This window comes from Pseudopipra pipra, chromosome 6 (genome assembly GCF_036250125.1).
Source record: "Pseudopipra pipra isolate bDixPip1 chromosome 6, bDixPip1.hap1, whole genome shotgun sequence".
Lineage (NCBI taxonomy): Eukaryota > Metazoa > Chordata > Aves > Passeriformes > Pipridae > Pseudopipra > Pseudopipra pipra.
The window spans coordinates 4076775-4099199 of NC_087554.1; the positions used below are offsets into that span (position 1 = coordinate 4076775).

A 22425-nucleotide genomic window follows, 5' to 3' on the forward strand; every position below is an offset into this window, starting at 1 on the left:
CAATGAAAAACTTCAAGGGACAATTCACACCTTGCAACACCTGAAGGCAGATAAATTTGTGCCCTGTTCCTTATTTAAACATCTCAGTGAAAAACCTACACCTAGGTGGGGACAACTTGAGTCCCAGTGAGCTGCTGCTGTGAAGAAAAACAGCAAAGTCTGGGCTTTTTGGCTACTTCAACCAAACAACATCTTTTTCCTGGTTTTGGCTTTTTGGTGCTGCTCCTCCTTTGGCTTTCCCTGTAGTAACTCAGGTCCCTGAGTCCCCTCTCACAGGTTATGTGGAGGAGCAGAGCTGGTCCCTGTCCCCAGCTGCACAAATGCACATTTCACTAAATCCTCGTGCACTTCTCTGCCATTCTCATACGGATTTCTGTGCACAGGACTTGGAAGAGTGAGTTTTAACTGCCCCAGAGACTGCACACATGGGCTGTATGGAAAAGAAATGTATGCCTATAAACCCATAAATTTGGGGGGGTCTGCTTACACAAGGCTATCTGCTTTCTCTATGCTTTGGGTCTTGAAAGAGCCCAGGGAGACTCTTTGTTGCGTAATTCAGATACACATTCACTTTTTACCAAAGAAGGAAAACTTCAGCTCTTGTCCATGTAAATAATGGATGTCACCCACCTCTGTGCAGTTCTGCCCCCGCATGGGATATGGTTTTTTTCCCCAGTGCTTTTCCCTCCAGCCCAGAATGGTTAAGGCACTTCCCTGCCCACCTGCCAGCCTGCATGGGACTGCCCAGGGATGTCACTGGGCAGCTGGCACACTCCAAGTACCATTTGGGGTTGAGGTGGGAGGTGACTCACTGGCACACCGGAGTCAGTATGGGGAGGAAGAGCCATCCCCTGCACGGCACTGCTGCCTGCCACTTCCTGCATCCACCTGCCTCATCCCTCTGGACTAACCATTGCACCTGGAGGTCCACTGCCACTAATCAGAGTGTGGGAACCCACAGCAATCAGGATTCTGCAACATCAGGTGCATCACCCGCCACGTGAGACGGCAAACAGAAATGAGCAGGTACCACAGAGCTGGAGAACAAGGGGACAGAGCAGAAGGATGGAGTGAGAGGAGGTTACAGGAAGGCAGGAAGGTCTCAGAAGGAATCTGCCTGCTCTTAGGAGGACGGGATACTCACAGTCATGGGCTCCTTTGCCGCGCTGGAGGCTGTGGAGGTTTGCTGCCGCACGTGTCCTCGCTGGGTCCTTTGTGGCCCACGCCACCGCCCGCCTCCTCGTGCCCCCTTGGCTCATGGGGGGATTGAACCTGCCCGACACGGTGTGCTAAGGAGCCTGAGACCCACTTGGGAGCTGCAGCCGGTCACTTGATGCTGTAATCCTTCCTCATTACAAAAGAGACTCTGTTGTCTTTTGCCCTGTTCCCTCCTAATCTTCTGAGTAAGCCCTGCGTGTTTATAGAGGCGGCCGGAGGAGGGGGAGGCAGGGCTGGCTGCTCTGCTGCTGCTAACTCCTGGCACAGCCATGGTGGCTGCCAGGAGAGAGGCATTTTTCCTCTAATTCTTTCCTGTTTGGTCCCTTTCTCCATGTCACAATCTTACAGGAACCCCAGGAGATTATGCAGGGCTGGAATTTTCCACAAAGGCTGTAAAATGTGTCATGCCTGGGGGGCTGCACAGCCCTCTCTTCCCTGGGGAAGCTCCTTAGCTTGGTGAAACACCTGGTCCATGCTCTGCCTGGCTCTCACAGGATGTTTCTCTGTCACTCCTCGCTGTCCCTGGATGAGTTTGTCACCTCTTCCAGCTGTGGTTTGGATGCTGGGGACTTCCACTCTGCCACTGCCTCCCCGAGACTCTTTCCATGGGTTCACTTTCTCTTCCTCTGGCTTCTTCCAGCAGTGCTTGGGGACTCACTGCTCTTCCCTGCATGACATCCTGGGAAACATCAGTCCTTGCCTTTGTTCTGAAATCTCCACCAAGCCAGAAACTCCTTCCCTCTGTCTCTCCAGGGTCCCTTTTCTGCTCCCAAGTCATCCCTCCCAATTGCCACCATCCTTCTCATCCACCACCTCAACAATCCCCCCTGTTAGGTCTTTAGGATGTTCCCCTTCCACAGGGCTCTGAATGAAAATCCTTTCTCACTATTTAGTCTTCCATCATTTACCCAGCTGTGGGATGCTGTGGAGAGGGAGCACAGGTCTGACCCATGCAGGTAAGAGCAGCTGGAGACCAGGATTCCTGTAAAAATCAACTTTCTCTTGTGCTGGTTGTATGCCTATGTCTTTGACACTTGTTTAACATCAGCAGTTGGGATCAATTTGTCCCAAATTTTTAGTAGTAGTTTTATCCTTCCTGTGGCTGATCCTAGACAAGGGGAGGGTGCTGTTGGGAGTGGTTTGGGTGCTCCTGGGGACATGAAACAACAAAACCCAGCGTGTCCTGCTGTTTGTGGAAGGATGTGCTGGCATCTGGGGGACTCTGCTGCCCTCCTCTGAGAGCAGCTCAGCTGGCAGCTCATGTGTTTCACAGCTGCTGCTGGGACAGCATGAAATATGTGTGGAATTTAATATTAAAGTAAATAACTGAAGGGCTACCAGCATGTCAGCCCTGCTTGGATCTCTTTTCACATCCCCTGTGGCCTCAGACCTTGCAGGACTTGAGGAAGATTCCTTGCACAGAAGCAGAGGAGAAAGCAAGGAGGTCTGATATCCCTCCTCAGCTTCACAGCCTTGGAATCATCCTCATTTTCTCAATGTTACAGACGCAGAAACTGAATTACTGTGGTGGGAATTGAATCCCTGTTTTGGGAATGCCAGAGGGCCACTCTCCGTGCTGAGTTAGCAGCAACTGTCTGGGAATGGCACGGTGCCCCCCTTGCTGTCTCGTAGAGAGTAAGTGTTTTTTGAGACAGTGGGTCCAGTTTCAGTGGTGAGATAGACACAGAGGCAGCTGGCATCAGGGATGTCTCTCAAAATAGCATTCTTCCCTGGAATCTTACGTAATTGAAAAAAAAAGATAAAGCAGGAATTATCTGAGGAGGTGCTGTTTTGCAAGGACAGGATTTACCCAGAGATTTGAGCTGGCCAGGAATGTTTGAAGAGGATGCAGTGACCCTCAATGCTTTTGTGAGGACCCCCAGGCTTCTTCCCCTTATGCTGCAGAATTCTTCACTAATTCTGTGCCATCCTGGGGGACTCTGAGAGCTGTGGGTGCCAAGCTCTGCACCTCCCTCAGACCCGAGTGCTAATCTCCATCTTACCCTCTGCATTTTGTTTTTAGGGGCTTGGAGGGTGACAAATCTCCCTCTCCGATGTTGCATAGTTCAGTTTGCACAGCATGAAAAGGAGGGAAAGGTCCTTAGCAAGATCCCCTTTCTCTTGCCATAGGTTCTGTGGCAGGGATTAGGCTCCAAAGGGAGGACCAAATGTGTTGGTCCTGGAAATCAGGGATCTTAGAGCCAGAAATCCCAGAAAGCCCTTGCTGAAAGCCTTGCAGCCAGCTGAGCAAACATCAGCACAGCATCTGAGCCAGCAAGGAGGGGCTGGAAGGAGCCTGGAGTTTGAGGCCATTTCATTCTCCTTTTCATGGCAATAACATCCGGTTTGGGTTTGCTGGGTCTGGGGTGTAGTCCTGCTTTCCAAGCTCTAAAATAATCCCCATTCCTCCTCTTCCCAGCCTGCATCTGGTTTTTCCCTTTCCTTCTGGGAAGAAGAGGGAAGCACATGCCACTCTCCCCCTATGAAAAGTTAACTTCTGCAAGTGGCTGGGATTCAGAATCTTCAGCACATCCCCTCAATGCTTCCTGTCTGCACTATCAGTTCTCATCCTTCCTGCCTTTGTAGGCTCCTGGAATCAGTTCTACCCTTCTAATCTGAGGACCCTCCGTCCCTGCCAGCCAAGCCTTGGGAGTTAATAATTACAAAGACTAATTACTTGTGGTGCTGCCTTGGAAAGCTGAAGATCTTTCCCCTCCTCCCAAAAGCTCCCTGAAGATAACAAAGGTTACAGCCAGTGACACAAACAGACACAAACGTCCCGGACACTCCGTTCCCAGACCTCAGAGCATGAGGTTGGCTTGTGCTGTCACCATGGATCCTGGCCATGAGGCAGGGCAGGGCTGCAGATGACAGGGACACCCAGGAGATGCTGGGACAGAGAAGTGCTCCCTACGTGGTATCCACAGCAGCATTCCGCAATGGATACATGGATCACCATGTCTGACTCACCAGCCTTTGGCCTTGGGTCTGGCAGTGAGGCAGAGGATGGGCAAATGGAGAGCAAGGCAGGAGCATGTGAAGGCTCTGAGGGGATACGGCTGCCTGGAGGGAAGCCCTGGGCAATGGCAAGGTAGGATGTGATGGGAAATGTGGGGAAGGATCGATCTGGAAAACATCCTCTTAGGGTGGCCTGCAAGGGCAGGGGCAGTTTTTGGTTGAGTGGAGACACCAAAATTTCAGTGCTGTCAATTCAGAGGTGGGTGTGGGATCTGCTGTTGGGACTGGGGTAATAGCAGGAGTGGTTTGCCTGTTTTGTTCCCAGCCCTGTGCTCTCCTTGAATGCCAAGTTTAAAAATCCTGGACAATCAGTGGCTTTTCTTCCCCCAGCCAGGTTTCCCCCATCCTTTCAGCTTCCTGCATATTATCCCTGACTTCCTCAGTGTGTTGGGGTTTTGGGGCACAGTTTTGGTAGTGGGAGAGTTACAGGGGTGGCTTCTGTGAGAAGCTGCTGGAAGCTTACCTATGTCCGATGGAGCCATTCCCAGCCGGCTCAAGATGGACCTGCCTGAGCCCATCAGCGACAGTGGGAGCACTTCTGGAACAATATATTTAAGAAGGGAGACAAAAGCTATTGCATGGGAGCAATTGCAGCCAGAGGTGGTCCCCGTGGAAGGATCCTACTCTGGATCAGCCCGTCCCTAAGGGACTGCACTCCGTGGAAGTGACCCACGCGGGAGCACTTCGTGAATAACTCACGTTGAAGTCCACGGAGGATTGTCTCCCCTGGGAGGGACCCCATGCTGGAGCAGGGGAAAAGTGTGACGAACCCTTCTGAGCAAGAAGGAGCAGGAGAGAGCTGACCGCAGCCCCGTGTGGAAGGAGGCAGGGGAAACCAGGCGCGAATCTGAGCCGGGGAAGAAGAGAAGGGCAGAGGAACGGCTGTTTAAGATTTAATTTTCGCTTCTCACTGCCCTGCACTGATGTGATCGGTAACAAACCACCCTAATTCCCGCGGTTCCAGCCCGTTTTGCCCGTGCCGCCGCTCGCCAAGTGACCCCCCGGGCCCCGGCGGGCTCAGGGCGCAGCCGCGCCGGCATCACGTGGGCGGTGGTGGGGCTGCGGCTCCTCCGGGATCCGCTCCGCTTCCAGCGCGGCTTCCTCCGGGATCTGCTCCGGGAACGGCTCCCCTTCCTCCAGGAACCGCACCGACTCTTCATCCGGCTGCGGCTCCTCCGGGAAGGACTCCCGCTCCGGCTGCGGCTCCGGCTTCTCCGGGCGCAGCTCCCGCTCCAGCTGCGGCTCCTCCGGGCATGGGGGGGGCGGCGGGCGCCCCTCCGCCGTGAGCAGCATCAGCATCAGGGACCCAGCGATGTTGCGGGGGTAGGTGCGGGGGGGATCGGGGGCTTGGGGGGGTGTCTGTGTCCCTCGGGCTTCCACGGGGTTTGGTGGTTTCGGTGCTCACACCTTGTGTCCCTGCAGCCCGGAGCCCCCGGCTCCGCCAGCGCTCAGGGCGCTGCGGTTTCGTAGGATTCACAGAATCCCAGAATGGTTTGGGTTGGAAGGGATCTTAAAGATTGATCTAGTCTAAGCCCCTGTCATGGGCAGGGGCACCTTCCACTAGACCAGGTTGCTCCAAGCCCCGTCCAACCTGGCTTTGGACACTTCCAGAGATGGAGCAGCCACAGCTTCTCTGGGCAACCTGTGGAAAGAGTTGTGTGGAAGCCAACTAAGGAGATGGAATGAGGAGACGCCGTGCGGCACCAGCACCCCCAGACGTAAGACACAACAGGGTCGTTGCTGAGGCAAAGACAAGAAACTGCAATTGTGTGTTCTGCTATAATATAATAGTATAATGAAACATGACCAGATGCTTTGCCAAAGCTTTTGAGGGATGATACTGAGCAGCCACGGGCTCTGGACAGATGACAGCCCGTGATGATGAACACGGTGCCAGTCAGGCATCTGTCCCGGCGGGATGGAAAAGTCGGGTCCTCCTCCCAAACCCGCGGGTAAGAATTTAACCTGGAGGGAGCCAGAGGCTTGCTTGTACGGGAAATAACCCTCTTGGATCAGCAGTGCAGGAAACATGTGGGGCCCGCTGGAAAAAGTGCAGATCTTGCACATTTTTTTTGCTTTTTCTACAGAAACCAACTTTAGAAGGTTGTGGGGTGTTGTGAATTTTTTTTTCCTATGTAAGTTTGTACTTCTTGTGTCAGTGTGGGACTTACATAATATGATCCATTTTTCCAAGAAAGACAGCTACCAGTCAGCAAGAGAGAGCGAGTGTATGTGGTGGTCTTTTGGTCTCTGTGGGCTGGATTTCAGAGCCCCACCTGGACAATGGAGATCCAGCATAGCCAAGGCTTCCGTGAGGATTCTGTTTGCGCAGTGTGGAGAATAAGCTATCACAGATGGTTTTTCAGGATATGTTTTTGGCATTACAGGGTGTGGGTGGGACTGTTTCATTCTTCCATATCCTCCAGTTTTCTTCTGTAGTGTGTGGAAATGTGCTGAAATATCTGTTTCCCAAGGCAGCTTTTATGTGAGAGTTTGAGAGTCATAAAGAAACAACATTGTTTTTTTCTTCCTGTGGGTTTGATTGACTGCATGAGTAGTTTAATGGACTGTTGAAATGCCCTTTTCTCTGCTGCTTCTTTATTATTTTTTTAGTAGCTGCTTGGTTCTGAATCTTGCTTTTCCTCCGTGCTCTGATTTTTGTGCTCTGCTCACAGAAGCTGGAGGTACTGGGACTGGCTGGGTCCCTTCTGCTCTGTTTCCTCTAATGCAGGAATACCTGGAGAGGTCTCTTTTCTGCAGTTTACCCTGTCTCATCCCAAAAGTCCAAAGCAGAGAGGACTTCCCCTGTGCCATCTGAGAACTGGTGTATCTGCTGGACAGACCTCTCTGCTTGGCATGATTCCCATGGCAAATCCATTGCAGAAAATTTAGTCTTATCACCAGGGTGAGCCTCCCTTTCTAGATCTCCTCAGGAAATGGTCGGTAAAACCAGGTGAAGTCAGTGGGACACTATGATCATATTTGTGGTGCTTTCACATGTACTTGCTTGACAGAGAGGTCAGCAAAATCTGATACCAACCGGATGTCCCCCTCCCCGAGTTCTGTTGCCTGGATGCCATCCAGTTGGCATGGCATGGCAGCAGGGATGATCCTGTTGTCCTCCACCATCTCGCAGATCCTGTGCTCTTTGTCTTCCAAGGGTTTAGAGAGTTCTGTATATGTGCTTTTCCACATGCTTTCTTGTGGTACCTGAGCTGATTTAGCTGGTACCTGCTGCTTCTTTCCCTCTTTGGAAAATGACTGTGGGCAGCTGTTGCTCATAGACGGAGTTGGAGTGGGCACAAACAGAGAGAAATCTGAGTAGAAAAGGTGGTGGGACACTGAGGCTGGGTGAAAAGGATGGTTGGGCCTCGTAGTTTGGCTCCTTTCTGTGTTTGAGGGAGAACAAGGCTATTTTTGAGGAGCACATGGCTGAGGAGATAAGCCCAGCCTGTGCTCTGTTGTGCAGTATTGGGCTGGAGTCGGATCAGAGGGAAGAGTATGTCCTGGCTGGAATGCAGGAGGAAGAGCAAGTTCAGGAGAGGAAAGCAGATTGGGAAAAGAGAAAAAGAGAAAGTGAACCAAACCAAAGGAGGTGGTGGCTTCTCTGAAGGAGAAGGCAGCGGGCAAGAAGCAGTAGGAGTGTGGGCAGAGGGCTTGGGCACCAGAGCTCAGTCAAGGCTTGTGACCCAGAGATAACCAGCAGCAGGTTAATCTGCAGGGCAGTGTGTGTGTCCTGCTGGGTGGCTGGGCATGATAGAAAACTTCCATGTGTGCAAGGCTTGGACGTGCTCCCATTGCCTTCAAACGGCGAGCAACCACGTGAGGGCACTTTGATGCACAAAGAAAGGGAGATGCACACCCCAGGGTGACTGCAGTGCCCTGTCATGCAGGCATTAATGAGGTTTTCCTCTCCTAAAACCCCAGCAAAGCCAGCTAAATCCGTCAGCCTCTCCAGCATCTGTGTTAATTTGGGAGTTGCACAAGCGCTGCTGGGGAACAGTCTCCTGGGTGGCTCTTCTGGTTTCTTCTTTCCGGTACATCTCCACTTGCCAGCCACTGAAACTAAAAAACAGGGCTTCAGCCCACTGGAAATGCACCGGTTTAGGCAGCTCTGTGGAGACTTTTGGTGGGAAGTAGGGGTAGGGGAAGGCTGGGTTGGCAGCAGAGGGGATTAGGGTCTGTACACTGGAAATGGGAGAGCTGTGTTCCTTTTTTTTCCTACTTTCCTTCAGCTGGGGAAGCAGTGTCTGAACTTGGGTCTGCTGGGTGAGTACCAGGGTCCTAAACAAGGCAGCTGCAGTGTGTTTCTCTTGGAATCCAGGTGAGAACAGGATTCCTGGAACAGCTGTCTTTAGTTCTCCTGCTTTATTGTGAGTGTCCTCTCACTGGTTGAGAAGTTTCTCTGTGCTGTCACCCCACAGCCAGGTCAGTTTTGAGGAAGAGAGCCAGAAGCAACCTGCTGTGGGGCACTGGAAGCCACTAATGCCATCCAAAGGCAACAAGGAGGAGCTGGAGACGGGATGCCAGGATGCTGGAGGTGTGGGTGAGACCCAGTCCACCGAGCAGCTCAACGTGTCGCGCCTGCGCAGCTCTTCGGTGGAGATCCGTGAAAAGGGGTCTGAGTTCCTGAAGGATGAGCTGCACAAAGCACAGAAGGTAAAGGGAGAACACCTGGGGATGGCAGCATGGATTGGAGCAGTAGGAGTTTTCCTAGAGATGTTTTAGGAGTTTGGAGCAGGCAGAAGAGGAGAGTGACTGAGCTGAGGTGGCCATGAAGTGCTTTGGAGCAGGACATCAGTTGCTGGATGTGCCAATATCCAAATTAATCCTGGAAACCTACTGCAGGAAGCAGCTCAAGGCAGTGCTTAACTGGGAGCCTCCTTGCTGATGACAATTGAGCTATTCCTGAAATGAGCCTGAAAATCCTGCTACAACTTGTGGAGGGAGGGTGCCTTTGGCGCAGAGTTTAGTGACGGGAATCTGGGATCAGGGTTCTGTGTCATGGTGGGGAGGAAGGGTTGTGATTGACAGGGCAGGGCATCAGCACTCCTGGGATCTGCTGTGGGCTGATGTGTCCTTCTCCATTTCCTCAACAGGAGCTGAAGCTGAAGGACAAAGAATGTGAGAGATTGTCAAAAGTCAGGGAACAACTGGAGCAGGAACTGGAGGAGTTAACAGCCAGCCTATTTGAGGTACCACCCTCTTCCTTTTCTTACCCTAAGCTTGCATCCAGCCCCTTTAAGACAGGCTTTCCAGCTGCGTCCTCCTACAGTTTCTTCCTTTCCCATATTCTTTCCCACTTGGAGAAGCAGAGCTGGGCAGTGCTGCAGGCAGAGCCTCAGAACAAGCTCCTGGGGAGCATTTAACAGGTATTTCTTGCCCCTTCTGGCAGCTGTGGGGTGGCATAAAGAGCATAGTAGTTATGGTGACAAAATCAGATGTGGGGATACCTGGAGCTGGAGCCAGGCACAGCTCCCTGTCCCTCTCCACGTCCCTCTCCATACCTGCTGGGCAGCTACTGCGGAATAGAGATGATTCCCTGGCTTGTCTCAGCCCTTGCTGGGGGTGGGAACAGGCTAGGTGTCCTCACACATTCTGCTCCAATGAGTGTCCAGAAGGCCTGTCAGTTGTGGTGGTTTCTTGTTTTGTTTTGTTTTGTTTTTTTGTAATGTGATTCTTGCCAAGGTCTATCCTGGCAAAATCCCATTCACCAGCAGCTCTTATGTCTGGATCTGTCTAGATAGTGAGGAAAGCCAGAGCCCATCTGTACCTTTGACACACAGGAATATGAGGGCCAAGAGAGCAACTCCCCCTTGAAATTTTGGCTGCCTGAGCTCAGGATGATCTTGGAGATAATAAAACCAAGGGCTGTTCCCTTCCTTTGGTGGCCTTGGCCAGACTCTGCTTCCAGACAGTGCTGCAGGGAGGATCCAGGTGGGATTCATCCCACTCCCCTCTTTCTGTGGGAGAGCCTTTTAAGCCAGTTTCTACCATTTGGCCCCCGCCTGAGCTCCATGTCCTGCTGTGTCCCAGCCGTGCCTGGAGCAGTGAGGACTGGCTGCTCCACAAGGGAAGTGGGAGCAAAGTGCAGTGACAACCCAGGCAGGAGCAGTGAACTCACCAAGATGTGGAGAAGCAGGTCTGGATCAGGATCAGTGTCACAGACAGCAGGGCAGGGGCAGAAATAGGTTTAGTGATCAACCAGCAGGGCTGCAGTGACTGGGGTCAAGCCAGGAAGCCAAGCTGAGGGGAGGCTGGAGTCAGAGATGTTGGAATAGGGGCACCCACAGCCCCTGCCACAGCACCCATAGCAACACAGCTGAGTGTTCATGTTAAAGCCTCAGCTTTAAGCAACTCCCAAGGGCAAGGAAGGGCAGGCCCTTGCTTCTGACATTCTTCAAGCAGCCCCTATCAATGAGAGAGATGACCTTGGACTAGTCAGCTAAATGCTTTGGTTTAACTGATTACACTCCTTAGCAGGGGATGCACTCCAGGCTCTGGCACTGGGAGCGTTCTCCGGGAAATTCTGGGGGAAGACACTTCACAGCTTGCAGAACAAATCCCTTGGATGTGGCAGGGATGACTGTCCCCTTGCTTGCTTGCCTGGATCATGTGATATGGCATAGCTGTGACCTGCCTTGGTGGCTTTGTGTAACAAGCAGACTAAATTCTCTCTGGTGCAGGAAGCCCACAAGATGGTGAGAGAAGCCAACACTAAACAGGCTGCAGCAGAAAAACAGCTGAGGGAGGCCCGGGGCAAGGTGAGAACTGCTCTCTGGGACTTGATTTTTGGGGTAGCCTGGTGGCATCACTGCCCAGACTGGCCACAGTGCTGCTTTTTGGCTGGAGGAGAGTAAAGTGCTTGCATTTGCTCTTCTCCCTTTCCAGCAGACACTGGAAAGGGACTAGAGTGAGGGGAAAGAGGGATCCTTGCAGTCTGTTCCTGATCTAGCTCCTTTTTGGGAAATGGATGCCAGGGAAACCACAGGGAACTGATAAGCTGTTTAATCGTCACAGCTGTGGGAATGGATAGAGCAGGGACCTGGGGCATTGGAATTTCCTGGCAGGGCTGAATCACAACGTTGCTTAACTCAAGAGAGAAGTTTCTTTGGGGTTATTGGGTCTGAAAAGAGCCTGGGACAAAATGTGCTGACTAAAAGGGCAGAGAGATGGGATCCCAAATAGCTGCTGTTTGTTTAAAATTCTGGGTGGTGCTGGGCACTGGGAGGGATGGGGAGAAGCTTCATGGCTGGGCTTGTAGCTGGTTCTCTGTGGCTTCAATATGTGATGGGACGCAGCGAACTTGAGTTCAGCAGGTGTTGACTCTACCTGGTCTCCTCAGATTGACATGCTGCAGGCAGAGGTGACAGCTCTGAAGACGCTGGTGATCACGTCCACACCTTCCTCCCCCAACCGGGAGCTGCACCCTCAGCTCCAGAGCCCTTCCAAAGCCGGCTTCAGGAAGGGCCATGGGCGAAACAAAAGCACCAGCAGTGCCATGGTCTCAGCTGCCAGACAGAATGTGTCTCCAGAGCCAGTCACTCGGGAGTGCAGAGAGGTGGGTGAGGGCCACTCGCTGAATCGGCCTCAGAGCCACTGCTGGCACTGTGCTCAGGGGCTTCCTGGAGAAATCTGTGGTTTCAGTGTTGGAAGAAGCTGTTTGTGTGGTAACATGCCTTGTTCCCTAAATTTTTGCTGAGGCAGGCTGTGGTGGGTTTCCTTTTGTGGGTATTTCCTCTTTGGGAGGCGTGTTGGAGGCTGTGTCAGGACAACAGCAGTTGAGGGATCTGTGGGGGACATGGGCAGATCCAAGAGGTACCAGTGCTGTGAGTTGCTGAGCAGAAGCCAGTGGTTTTCTGCACCTTGGCAGATGAGTCCATAGCCTGTTCTGGCATGACATGGTGGTGGTTCTTCCTACTCAGTTTGGCTTGGACACCAGGACACCTCCATCAGCTAGTAGCCTCTCACTTGTCCTGTGTTCTTGGGCATGGCACTGTTCTCCCTCTTTGCAGAGTATATATTTAATTATATTTAATTCCTTCCTCACTGGAAGGAGCTGGGCAGAGAAGCATCCAAAGCATTGTGAATAACTTCCAAACAAGCCCTGTTTAATTAAGGTGATCCTTCTATAGCACCCCCCCAAACCTACTGTGACCACGAGTGTAACACTTCTTCCTGCTACCAGGATCTTTCCTTCTGGGAATTTCCCACTAGCTAGATGTGTACACAGCTGTCCTGGGGAGCAAAAAGGAGGCAACTTATGGTACTTGGTCAGGAAGAATGAAAATGAGTGGGAATGTGGTGGGGGAATATATCTCACTGGTGATTTTTTGGGGGCAGCTACTGCCTCTGTCATGAAGAATTGTTGAGGAAACACCAAGGACTTGTTTGTTTAAGATCTGGACCTGTCATTTCATCATGGAGGCAACTTCCACAGGGTGCAGATATCTTGGGGTCTAAAATCTCAGGGCTCAGCTTCTAAAGTGACTAATAATGTTCTGTATCAAGGATGGGGTGGTTTCTTTGTCTCTCAGATTCTTTAATGGCCTATGTGAGAGGTGATAAAAGGGAATCTGGCGTTCAGAGGGTTGGTGCCCTATGAAAAAGATGTGTCCCATCCTAAACTGAGCCTAAAAATGGCAATATCTGTTCCCTTTTTGCACCCTAAGCTAAAATCTAAAGGTGTGACTTGTGTCCCTGTGATGCCTTGAGTAGCATGCTCAGTTCCTGAAGGGCAGGACTTGACCCTTTCTTCCTATCTCCTGTTTTACCTCACGTTTTTTACCTCCCTTCTTACCTGTCTCACTCTAAACCTTTTCCTTCACTGTCTGTCTCTCCCTCTGCCCTCCAAGTCTGGGTTCCCTGCTCTCCTCTCCTTGCTCCTTTGCATCCTCCCTGGGAAGGCCATCCACATCACCTATGAGCCAGGCTGGCAGGCCTTGGGAGCAGATGCTTCCTCCTCCTCCTCACGGCAGGTAACCAACCTTTCTGGGGGTAGGTGGGACCCAGCTACCTCTCATGCTTCCAGCCTTTCAGTTCCAGCTCCCTTTTATGCTAACCTCCATTTTTTTCCTTTTGTTTTGTTTTTCTCCATTTGTTTTTCCATCTTGTGTCTCTGAAGCTGTTCCTGGTCCCAGGTGAGCAGTCTCCATGGCACAGAGGGAGTGTGCTGGAATCCAAACTTTCCCAGCTGTGTTCACTCATGTGCTTTGTGTTGCTCAGCAAGGTTTCTGTAGTTTTATTGTTTCCTTTCAGCAACTTTAACATAATTTGCTGGGCTTGTAGGAGATGCCCTGTCAGTCAAGTTGGTGGTTTGGCTAATGATCCATCTGGGATTTAAATGCCAGGTCCCAAAGTCTCCCATTGCCACTGTGCTTTGCCACTCAGCTGCTCTCATCATTCCTGACATGGGTTGAGTGGGAACTTGGTCTGTTCAGTGGTTGTGTAGTAGCTTTTCCTGCATCACGGGTGCTGGAGGAAGATGGGATAGAGAGGTACCTGCAGGTTTCTGGCACAATAAGCCCAGGATGGCTGTGGCTCAGAACTGTTACAGAACTGCTGGTGGGTGGGAGATGAGAGGCAAGGCAGCTTCTCTCAGACACTTCCGTGGTGTCTGAGCCTCTCTGATGCCAAAGGAGATGTTTTGCAGTGCGGTTACCTGCACAGTAGCATTTACCTTCTGATATGAAATCTTTTCTTGTGACCACCCTGCCACTTCCCTTTCCTCTTGGACACTTGCTGCAGGTCGACTCCATCTTATTTGCCGAGTTCGAGGCCTGGAAGGAATCTCCAACTTTGGATAAATCCTGCTCCTTCCTGGACAGGATTTATCGAGAAGACATAGGACCTTGTCTGGACTTTACTAAGCAGGAGGTGAGTGCTGGAAAAGCAGCTCCAGAGGGTCACCTTTGTGGAGGTGACCTTGGCACATTCGTACCCGCTCTCCCTTCTGTTTGCCGCAGCTGTCGGAGCTGGTGCGAGTGGCTGTGGAGCAGAACACCCTCACCATCGAGCCAGTGGCTTCCCAGACACTCCCTGTGGTGAAGGTGGCAGCAGAAGAGTGTGGTGGGCCAAAGTAAGGACCGTATTTACCGTCTTTTGTCCCCTCCTTGCTGTTGGTCGGTTTGTCCCATGCCGTGGAGTTTGCCCGGGCCTCGCTCAGTCGCTGAGGTGAACAGTTCAAAGGGCTCAGCTGAGCGTTCTCCAGGCTTGTGAGCAGTTGGAATTTAGCTCTGCTCTGCCTGAGAAGAGGAATGAGCTTAGCTCAGCAGATGAGCTGTTGGCTGGTTTTTGGGATAACCTGTGACGTGTTACTGCCCTTGACCGGGGGGGGTGGGTTTTTTTCCCTTGCCTTGAGGCAGCAATTTGTTTATGTTCTCTGAAGGTGTTTGTGCATAACCAGGAGTGAAAGGGTTAAATCAGAGCTGCATTCTTGCATCTGGTGAGGTTTGAGCTCACCTTGCATCCTGACCTTGCTGGTGGGTTTGAGCCTAGGTCAGAAGAGATCTCCTTTTGCTGCACATCATCTTTTCCACCTGATGCTGTCACCTTGCCACCAGAATTGGGGCTGTGGCTGCTTCAGAGCTTGTGTGACTGTATCTGCTGTGACAAACAGCTTGGGATCACCTCAAGGAAGGGGAGCACTAGCAGAAATGACATGGTATTCCAGATGAAGGAGGGGTTTTTATTCAGCTGATGAATTCAAGTTCCATCAGGGCTCCCTTTCTCTGTCCTTCCCTCCCTTACCTTCAAGCAGAGCACCCCCTAAAGTGTCCCTGTGAGGGCAAACACAGGTTTCCTACCACGCTCCTGCATTTTCTGCCATCTCTAGGCAAATTGCTCCAAGAACAACCCATCCTGTCTTCATCCTTATCACTTTCCTTTTGCGTTCTTTTTTTGTCTTCACAGTGGGTTCCGGTCACAAATTGTAACGTAAGTGAAGCATTTATTGTTTAGCCAGTGATCAAAGATCTCTAATCCATTAACAAGTGACTAACTCAGTGCAATGTAGCAGCTTGGAGGCTCGAGCTGAACTGAGCTAACTCTTTAACCCTGTTTAATTTCCAGGCAGGATGGTGAGGAGTTTTGCTATTGGGAATAAAAAAAATCCAAAAGGAATTTGTTTACTTTTGTTTCCCAGGTGTAAAACACTGATTTTTGTGGCATTTTTGGTTACCTCTAAATATGGTTGTGACAGCTGTAGTTACACCGAGTCACCAAGAGTCTCTTTTTTCTATGTGCTCCAATGTTCAATTTTGTGACTTAAAAATATCTTGTTATTGGTCATCCTACACTTCCTGAGAATTTAATCTCCTTAAGTTGTGTTAATATTTGGTCAGTGATTGCTTCTCCTTGCATGTGGACTCCTACAGCCCATGCTTCCACTCTTGGCTAATATTTGCCTTGATAGCAGTGGAAAACAAGCCCAGAGACATGCTCAGAATCTCCTTAAAACATCTGCTCCCATCTGTTGGCACCTTCCATGGCTCCCAGAGCAGTTTTTTGCAGCTGGGGAGTGATGTTGCTCTTTCCACATGCAGGAACTGAGCCTCTGAGGAATGTGGTGATAACTATGCAATAGAAAATTCTGCTTTACTGCTTAAAGTGAGGATGAAGGAAAGGCAACTGGCTGGTGATGGAAACCATAATAGAAGAAATAACAGAAAAAAATGGCAGGAAAAGAGAGGCTGTTGCCTGTTTTGAAAAGACTGTTTTTGTCACTCTGAGTGAAATCCTAAAATTGTGAAGCCAGGCTTCTTTGCTGTCTGCCCAAGAAGGGATTGGCTTGTCCTTACGGATTGCATGCCTCATCCAGAGCCGTGTGGCTTCTTTTGAGTTCTCAGCATGAGCAAATTCTGCTCTAATGCTGGATTTACCAGTTCTGAGGCCAGGTTTGATGTCCAGCCAGCATGTTTGCATCCCAGCAGGAAAGCTGATACACCTGAGTCTTCCCTGGAATGTGGAGGAGATATGCAGGGACCAGATGACATTACACTCTGTTTTCTGTAGCTTTCTCTTGGGCTCTGTGCCAGGGAAAGGGTACAGCTTGGTGTATTTGGATATGGAATAATTCATGATTCCAGATATTTAACTCTCCTAACTTGTCATTTATGGAATCTTTTAGGAGCAAAAGGTTCTATCAGCCATGGGGTTTTTTTTCATACTGACCCAGATCCGGCTTCTGAGCTCCCCCTTCCACCTCTTGAAATTCCTAAATTCCTGATCTCTGCTGTGCCACTGGATTGTTGAAGTGTTTTTTCCTTTCCTGGCAGGAAATGTGCTCTAAGTGGCCTCCCCAGGACCTGCAAGCACCGGATCATGCTGGGGGATTCTGGGAATTACTACTACATTTCACCTTCCTGCAGGGCCAGGGTGAGTCCTTTACCTTCCCAGGGTGCCTTGACCCTCCAAAATTGTTCCATACCCTGAGATGTAGGAGCTCTTGAGGGTCAGCCTTCAACTTAAGGAAGACCTGTGGGACTTGAGTTTGTTCCTGAGCTCAGGGTGGCTCTTGGTTTATAATTAGGGTGCAGATCCAGCCTTGCTTATGCTTTCAGACAGCCCTCAGTGTGTTCACTTTCCATGGTTTCATTCTGTACAGGGCTTTGGTTTTTTGGCTTTATTATTATTTAATTCCCCTTTGTAAAATACAGTAATTTTCTGCTCTTTAAATGCTCTTACTGTTCCAGTCAGATCCATGACTCGGGTGGTTGTGAGAACAAGTTGTTCTTTCTGTGGAGGGAAGGCAAAAGGTGGATAATTTATTAATGTTGCTGTTGGGGCTTTGATTCAATGGAGCATTTTAGAAGTTTATTCTTTCCTGAGCTGCATATCACAAGAGCTGATCCTGAAACATGTGACCATTTTGGATACAAAAAGTTGTTTTTTCTGCACAGACTTGACTCATTTGTGTCACTTGCCCCAAAGCAGTGTCTCAAATCTGCAGTAGATTGGAGTTGTTCCATGTTGTGTCTCATGGATAATGTAATGTCTAGGGATGGAATGGAAGATACCCAGATGTTTTTTTTAAATTTTATTTTTAACCAGCTTTCATCCTACCTGGTGATATGTGGGACTATTTCTCAGATGCTGAACACTGAGCTCTGCTGCTGAGTGCAGGGCAGGCCTTTTGGCAGAGCAATTCTGGAGCTAATTCCTGATTTTTCTCTTTCCCTCTCTCTCTCAGATCACAGCAGTCTGCAACTTCTTCACATATATCCGCTATATCCAGCAAGGCTTGGTGAGGCAGGATGGTAAGAGCTGGTTCCAGTGGGATGCTTTCTGTGGAGGAATTAAGAGGTGCTATTCCAAATGACAGGAGTGGGGCCAGCTCAGGGTCCCCTCAGCTCCCTGTGTCTTTGAGAAGCAGTTAAATGACAAAAGAAAAACATGAGGGAAGGAAGCAAAGCACCAGTTCCTGGGAGCTTTGCCCTGGGGTGGTACTGATGAATGGTGACCTGATCGGCATGTCCTGCTTCCCTGACTTTGGGAAGGAGCCTGACTGGGCTGCACTGTGAGGTAGTGTCCAGCTGTGCCTTGCTTACTGATTTTTGGTTGTTTTTTCCCTTCTCTTCCCCACACCCTTTTGCTTTGCAGTGGAGCTGATGTACTGGGAGGTCATGCGGCTCCGGAGGGAGATGTCCCTGGCCAAACTTGGATTTTATCCCAGTGAGATGTAAGCAGAGGCCTGAGCATGGAAGGAAACTGCTCCAGTATGAAGGGCTTTGTGAGTGCAGTGCCTGCCCTGCAATGGACCTTTCTCCTTCCCCACCCTCTCTCTGCCTGAAGCTGACCAAGAAGCACAACTTCCACCTTCAGCTGTCCAACTCTCCAACTGTGACTGGAATGCAGCTTCCATGCTGTCCCCTCGGAGCTGGGCTGGCCCTGGCTGCTCTGAGGTGGCCATCTATAGACTTTGGAGTCTCCTATATGCAGTGTATATCCATTTTTTTAAACTTCTGTTTTTATATGCAGTCTTCTTTGGCATTTTCTGAGGAGGGCAGGAATTCTGGACCTTCCCTGTAAGCCAGTCTGTCAGGACAGATGGTGGCTGTCTGTCCCTGTGCCCCACTCGTTTTTTGGGGGTACTCTGAGGTCCTGCTGACCATACTCCTGTAACAGCCCAGAAAATGCCAGCAGAGCACAATAATCTTACGGAGAGCCATGAACAGTTTGTTTCCAAGTACTTCCTTGTTCCTTTTAAAGGAGCCTGTGAGAGAAGCTTTCTGCCAACGGAGTCACAAAGAAGGAATTGTTCCTCTTTTTAGCTTGCTGTTTGACTCTGGGTTATCCAGGCTGGGGAATAGCTGGAGCTGTGCACCTGGGGCCTTCAGCAGAACAAAGGGAGCAGGAAAATTCCCTAACTCCCAGCTGGCTGCAGTCAGTGCAGGATGTTTTCTCCTGGACTAGGAAATCTGCTGCAGTTGTCACAGGCAGACCTTATTACAGACCCTGTGACAGTTCTTGGTGTAGGAGTCCGCCTTGGTGCTCTTAAACACAAACCTCACCTACAAACATGCCCTGGAGCTGTTCCTGATCCTGAGGGAGCTTTGGGCAGTCCTGTTTGCATTGTTTAGGTAGAATCCGTTTGCCCAGGTTGGGTTCTTCATGTCCCAGAAGGAGCATGCCCAGGCTGGGCAGTCCTGAAGCCCAGAGATTTCCTCCCTCCTATTACACTAGACCTAGAAATGCCCATTCCAGTGGGAATCCCAGCTTCTCCTGAGCTGCCATCCCCAGTGAGGGAATTGAGACATCTTTGTGTGCATGTGAGGGGTGTGGCTGCGGTTCCTGTGTCTTCCAAATTGTGCTGGGAGGGAGGGATGTCACTAAAGCTGTTGGAACACACAGATCTGCCACAGACCCAGGTTTGTTAAAGCCGTGACAGTGGTTTGTAGCCAATTTAGCCTTTTTTTCAGTGTCTGTGGAGCAGCCACCACCCACCCTGGGGTTTCCATCTCTGACTGGCACATCGCCCTGCCCAGCACCGGATCACCATCCTCAGCTCCAGAACTTTCAGCCTCTCCCGAGGGATGCTACAGTAAGAACTCAGTTTTATTCCACTAAAGACACAAACTGAGCTGCTGTGGTTTTGTCCAGAGGATGGAGGAATAGACAGGGAAGGCAAAAGCTTTGGTTTCCCCAGCTGCAGATTTCAGCTCAGGTAAATTCTATCCCTGGAATTTCCCCTTTTATCTGCTCCCCCTGACCTTTTGATCTCTCCATGTCTTCCTGTGCCATTGGCTGCTACATTGCACAATATGTGGCTGCATTGCAGCGCTGGGAATGAGGTGATCTCTCAAGGTAGGAGATGTTTTGGTTTGTGGGATTTTTTTCTTCCCCTCAGTGTCACATTGTAAAGCACTTTTGAGATGAAAGGAATTGGAGAAATGCCATGTGTGAAGTTGTCTTACATTTGAAATGAAGCAGAGAGTACAATTTGTAAAGGAAAATGAAGTCACTCCGTTAACTGCGGGATGGTTGCACCCTGCTCTTTAATAATGGAAAATAAACATTTGCTATTAACCTCTAAAAGTCTGGTTGGAGGTTGAGGGGTTGGGTTGGTTGGGGTGCTCAGTAGCCAAGAGAAAATGAAGTTTGGCTGATATTCTCTGAGCTTCTCTGGCCCCTGTGTGACCTCTTGGATTGGGTTTTAATGTTTTTTTTTCATCACTGTGTCCCTCCCATAGTTGGCTGCTCCCTGACTTCATGAGGGGAATAAGTGATAGTGTTTTCGTGCCAAATGGAAGGGTTTTTTCCCACAGGTGGATGAACATTTCTTCACAGAATCCCAGAATGGTTTGGGTTGGAAGGGACCTTAAAGCTTATCTTGTTCTAACCCCCTGCCGTGGGCAGGGACACCTTCCACTAGTTCAGGTTGCTCCAAGCCCAGTCCAGCCTGGTCTTGAAGATTTCCGGGGATAGGGCATCCTCAGAGAGCCTGTTCCAGTGCCTCACTGCCCTCACAGGGAAGTAACACGACAGGACAGGTCCCTGTTTTTCATGCGGGAAGCTGAGGTTTCTCCTGCTCAATTTGCTGGCTTGGAGCATTGCACGGGATATGCTGCTGTCCTGAAGGCTGATTAATTCAAGGATCTTTCTTCCTCTGTCCTTGCAGGGCCAAGAAGTCTCTTGCTTTTCCTAACATCAGGTAGAGATTTTAGGCCACTCTGGTTTCTCTAAAATCACTTGCTCTCCTCCTATGTTCAGCTCTGGACATTAACATGAAAGATCTCATCATCATCTCTTGGGGATGACAGTGGAAGGAAAAAGCAAAACATCAAAGACCTTTGGGAAAGCAAGCTGAGGTACAGCCAGAGCAGAAAACGGGATTAGACCCCATGGAATAGTGGTTCTGGGATCTGGAGCTGCTTTTTACTGTAAACTTGTATGAGGGGTGGTCAGGCCTTGGCTGTTTTTTCCTGCTTGGATGCACCCTGAGATCCCATCGCTGGGGGTTGCTATGCCAGCCAGAAGCATCACCATGACCTTCACATGATGGGAAAGGCAGGAACTGGAGTCCTGTGTCCTCCCTACTCAGAGTGCCCTGACACACTCCAAGCTCAGCCCCTAAATCTCCCTGTCACCCTTTTCCCTTCACATTCCTGTGTAAACATGGGCATTGCCTCCCTCTGATGGGATGAGCTGACCTCATGCTGCTCTCGGATTTCCCTCGTCAGTGAGGGTGTGTGAGGTCTGTACTGGCTGGATTCACACTCCCACGATGGCATTTGAGGAGGGCACTGGAGGCAGTTCAGTGCCCAACAAATGCCCAGAAGGAGGGGCTGCCACATCTGGAGAACCCTAACAGGTCCGAGGGAGAGCAGTCTCCAGAAAGAGATATAGTTTTAAATTCAAAAGTAATACAAGAATCTGGTGGTGCAGCGCGGTCAGGCAGCCACGAGAGGGCACAGACAGCCCAGACAGGACTGTCCTTCCTCCTGATCCTCCCTCCCTGTGGGAACGGAGCATTTCCAGACCCCCCCTGGCTTCTGCCTCAGTGAAGACCTCACACCTGCTGACCTGTCCCCTGCAGCCCCTTGACAGGGAAACAGCTTCTCTGTGCTGCTGGAAATGGGAATTGGTGTTAGATGGGTGTAAGTCTGTGTGTGGGAAGGAAGGATTTGGATTTCTTGAAGGGGAATGTTGCAAAGCCATGAGGGTGGCCAGGTGACAGACTGGGAATGTTTGGCTGGTCTTCAGGTGTAGCGTCAGCAGGGATTGCTGTCAGAAACTTTCCTATAGCTGGAGCTGAAGGACAACGAGCAAAACTATCGAAGAGGATTTAGTTTTCATTCCCCTCTCCCTTCTAAATCCTTTTTCCCTGTCATAAAGTGAGAGTTTGGGAGAGAAAATGGATATTTTCTCTCTCTGATGGAGGTTAGTGTTGTGCGCAATGAGGTGCTTTTAAGTATTTAGATGTTAATACACAGGAGGAGAATTTAGGGGACTTGGTATGGCAAGAAGAGAGAAAGCAGGATAAGGGACCTTGAGAATTGGTTACTCCTGGCAATTCCCTGTGTGTGCTAGTCCTGTCTTTTCCCCTGCCTGCAGAGCTCCTCCAGGTTTGCTCAAGGCTGTAAATCAGGCTTTGCTCAGCGGTCAGGCTGTCCCCACATGCTCTCAGAGCTGTGTGTTTCCAGGAACCAACAAATGAAAGATTTTTTTTTGTTTGCTTGCTTGCTCCAGGTGCAATCAAGAAAAGCGGGAGAAGATAAGCAGCTGGCCTCAAAAAAGTCAGATGTTTCAAAGCTTCCCGCAGCATGAATCTATCAAAGCAACGGGAATTATTGCAGAATAGGCAGCACTGTGTCAGCCATGGGGAAATTCCAGGCATTCAGGGAGTGTGGCCCTGCCAGGAAAAGTCAAATCTGGCTGCACTTTCAATGTGCACGTGGCACTGAGGGCTGGTCAACTCTGCCAAGGCAACACATTCCCAACAGGAGCAATCCCTGCGGTGGCACTGGTGCTGGGAGCCAAGGGATTTGCTATTTATCATGTCAATATTCCCATGTTTGTACGAGGGTTGTTGGGCTGAGCTGGAAGGTTGACTTGAGCCAGGCTGTGGAGGCAGATGGACTTTGTGCTGATTTATAGAAGACTCAGAGAATTGCCAGAACAGGCCCCCAGGGGGGTAATTCCTTGCTTTTCCCTGAATTTGCAGGGGATAAACTGCAATAGTGAGATGAC

General features: G+C 50.4%; 1 protein-coding gene across 8 annotated transcripts; it reads left to right on the plus strand.

The window, feature by feature from the left end:
• The first annotated feature begins 3957 nt into the window (after positions 1 to 3957).
• RAB3IL1 (RAB3A interacting protein like 1) lies at positions 3958 to 19770 on the plus strand. 8 transcript variants are annotated; one of them, XM_064657092.1, is made up of 12 exons: positions 3958 to 4309; positions 8661 to 8895; positions 9336 to 9431; positions 10923 to 11000; positions 11582 to 11797; positions 13092 to 13214; positions 13984 to 14112; positions 14202 to 14314; positions 15148 to 15171; positions 16512 to 16611; positions 17426 to 17492; positions 17836 to 19770. In XM_064657092.1, exons 1-12 carry the CDS (start codon positions 4086 to 4088, stop codon positions 17916 to 17918), a joined length of 1488 nt encoding a protein of 495 aa, XP_064513162.1. In that variant the 5' UTR covers positions 3958 to 4085; the 3' UTR covers positions 17919 to 19770. The 8 variants fall into 8 exon arrangements, with proteins under 8 accessions (XP_064513162.1, XP_064513164.1, XP_064513163.1 ...); XM_064657094.1 differs by having other exon boundaries at positions 13143 to 13214; XM_064657097.1 differs by lacking the exon at positions 3958 to 4309 and adding an exon at positions 5432 to 5559.
• The last annotated feature ends 2655 nt before the right edge of the window (positions 19771 to 22425 follow it).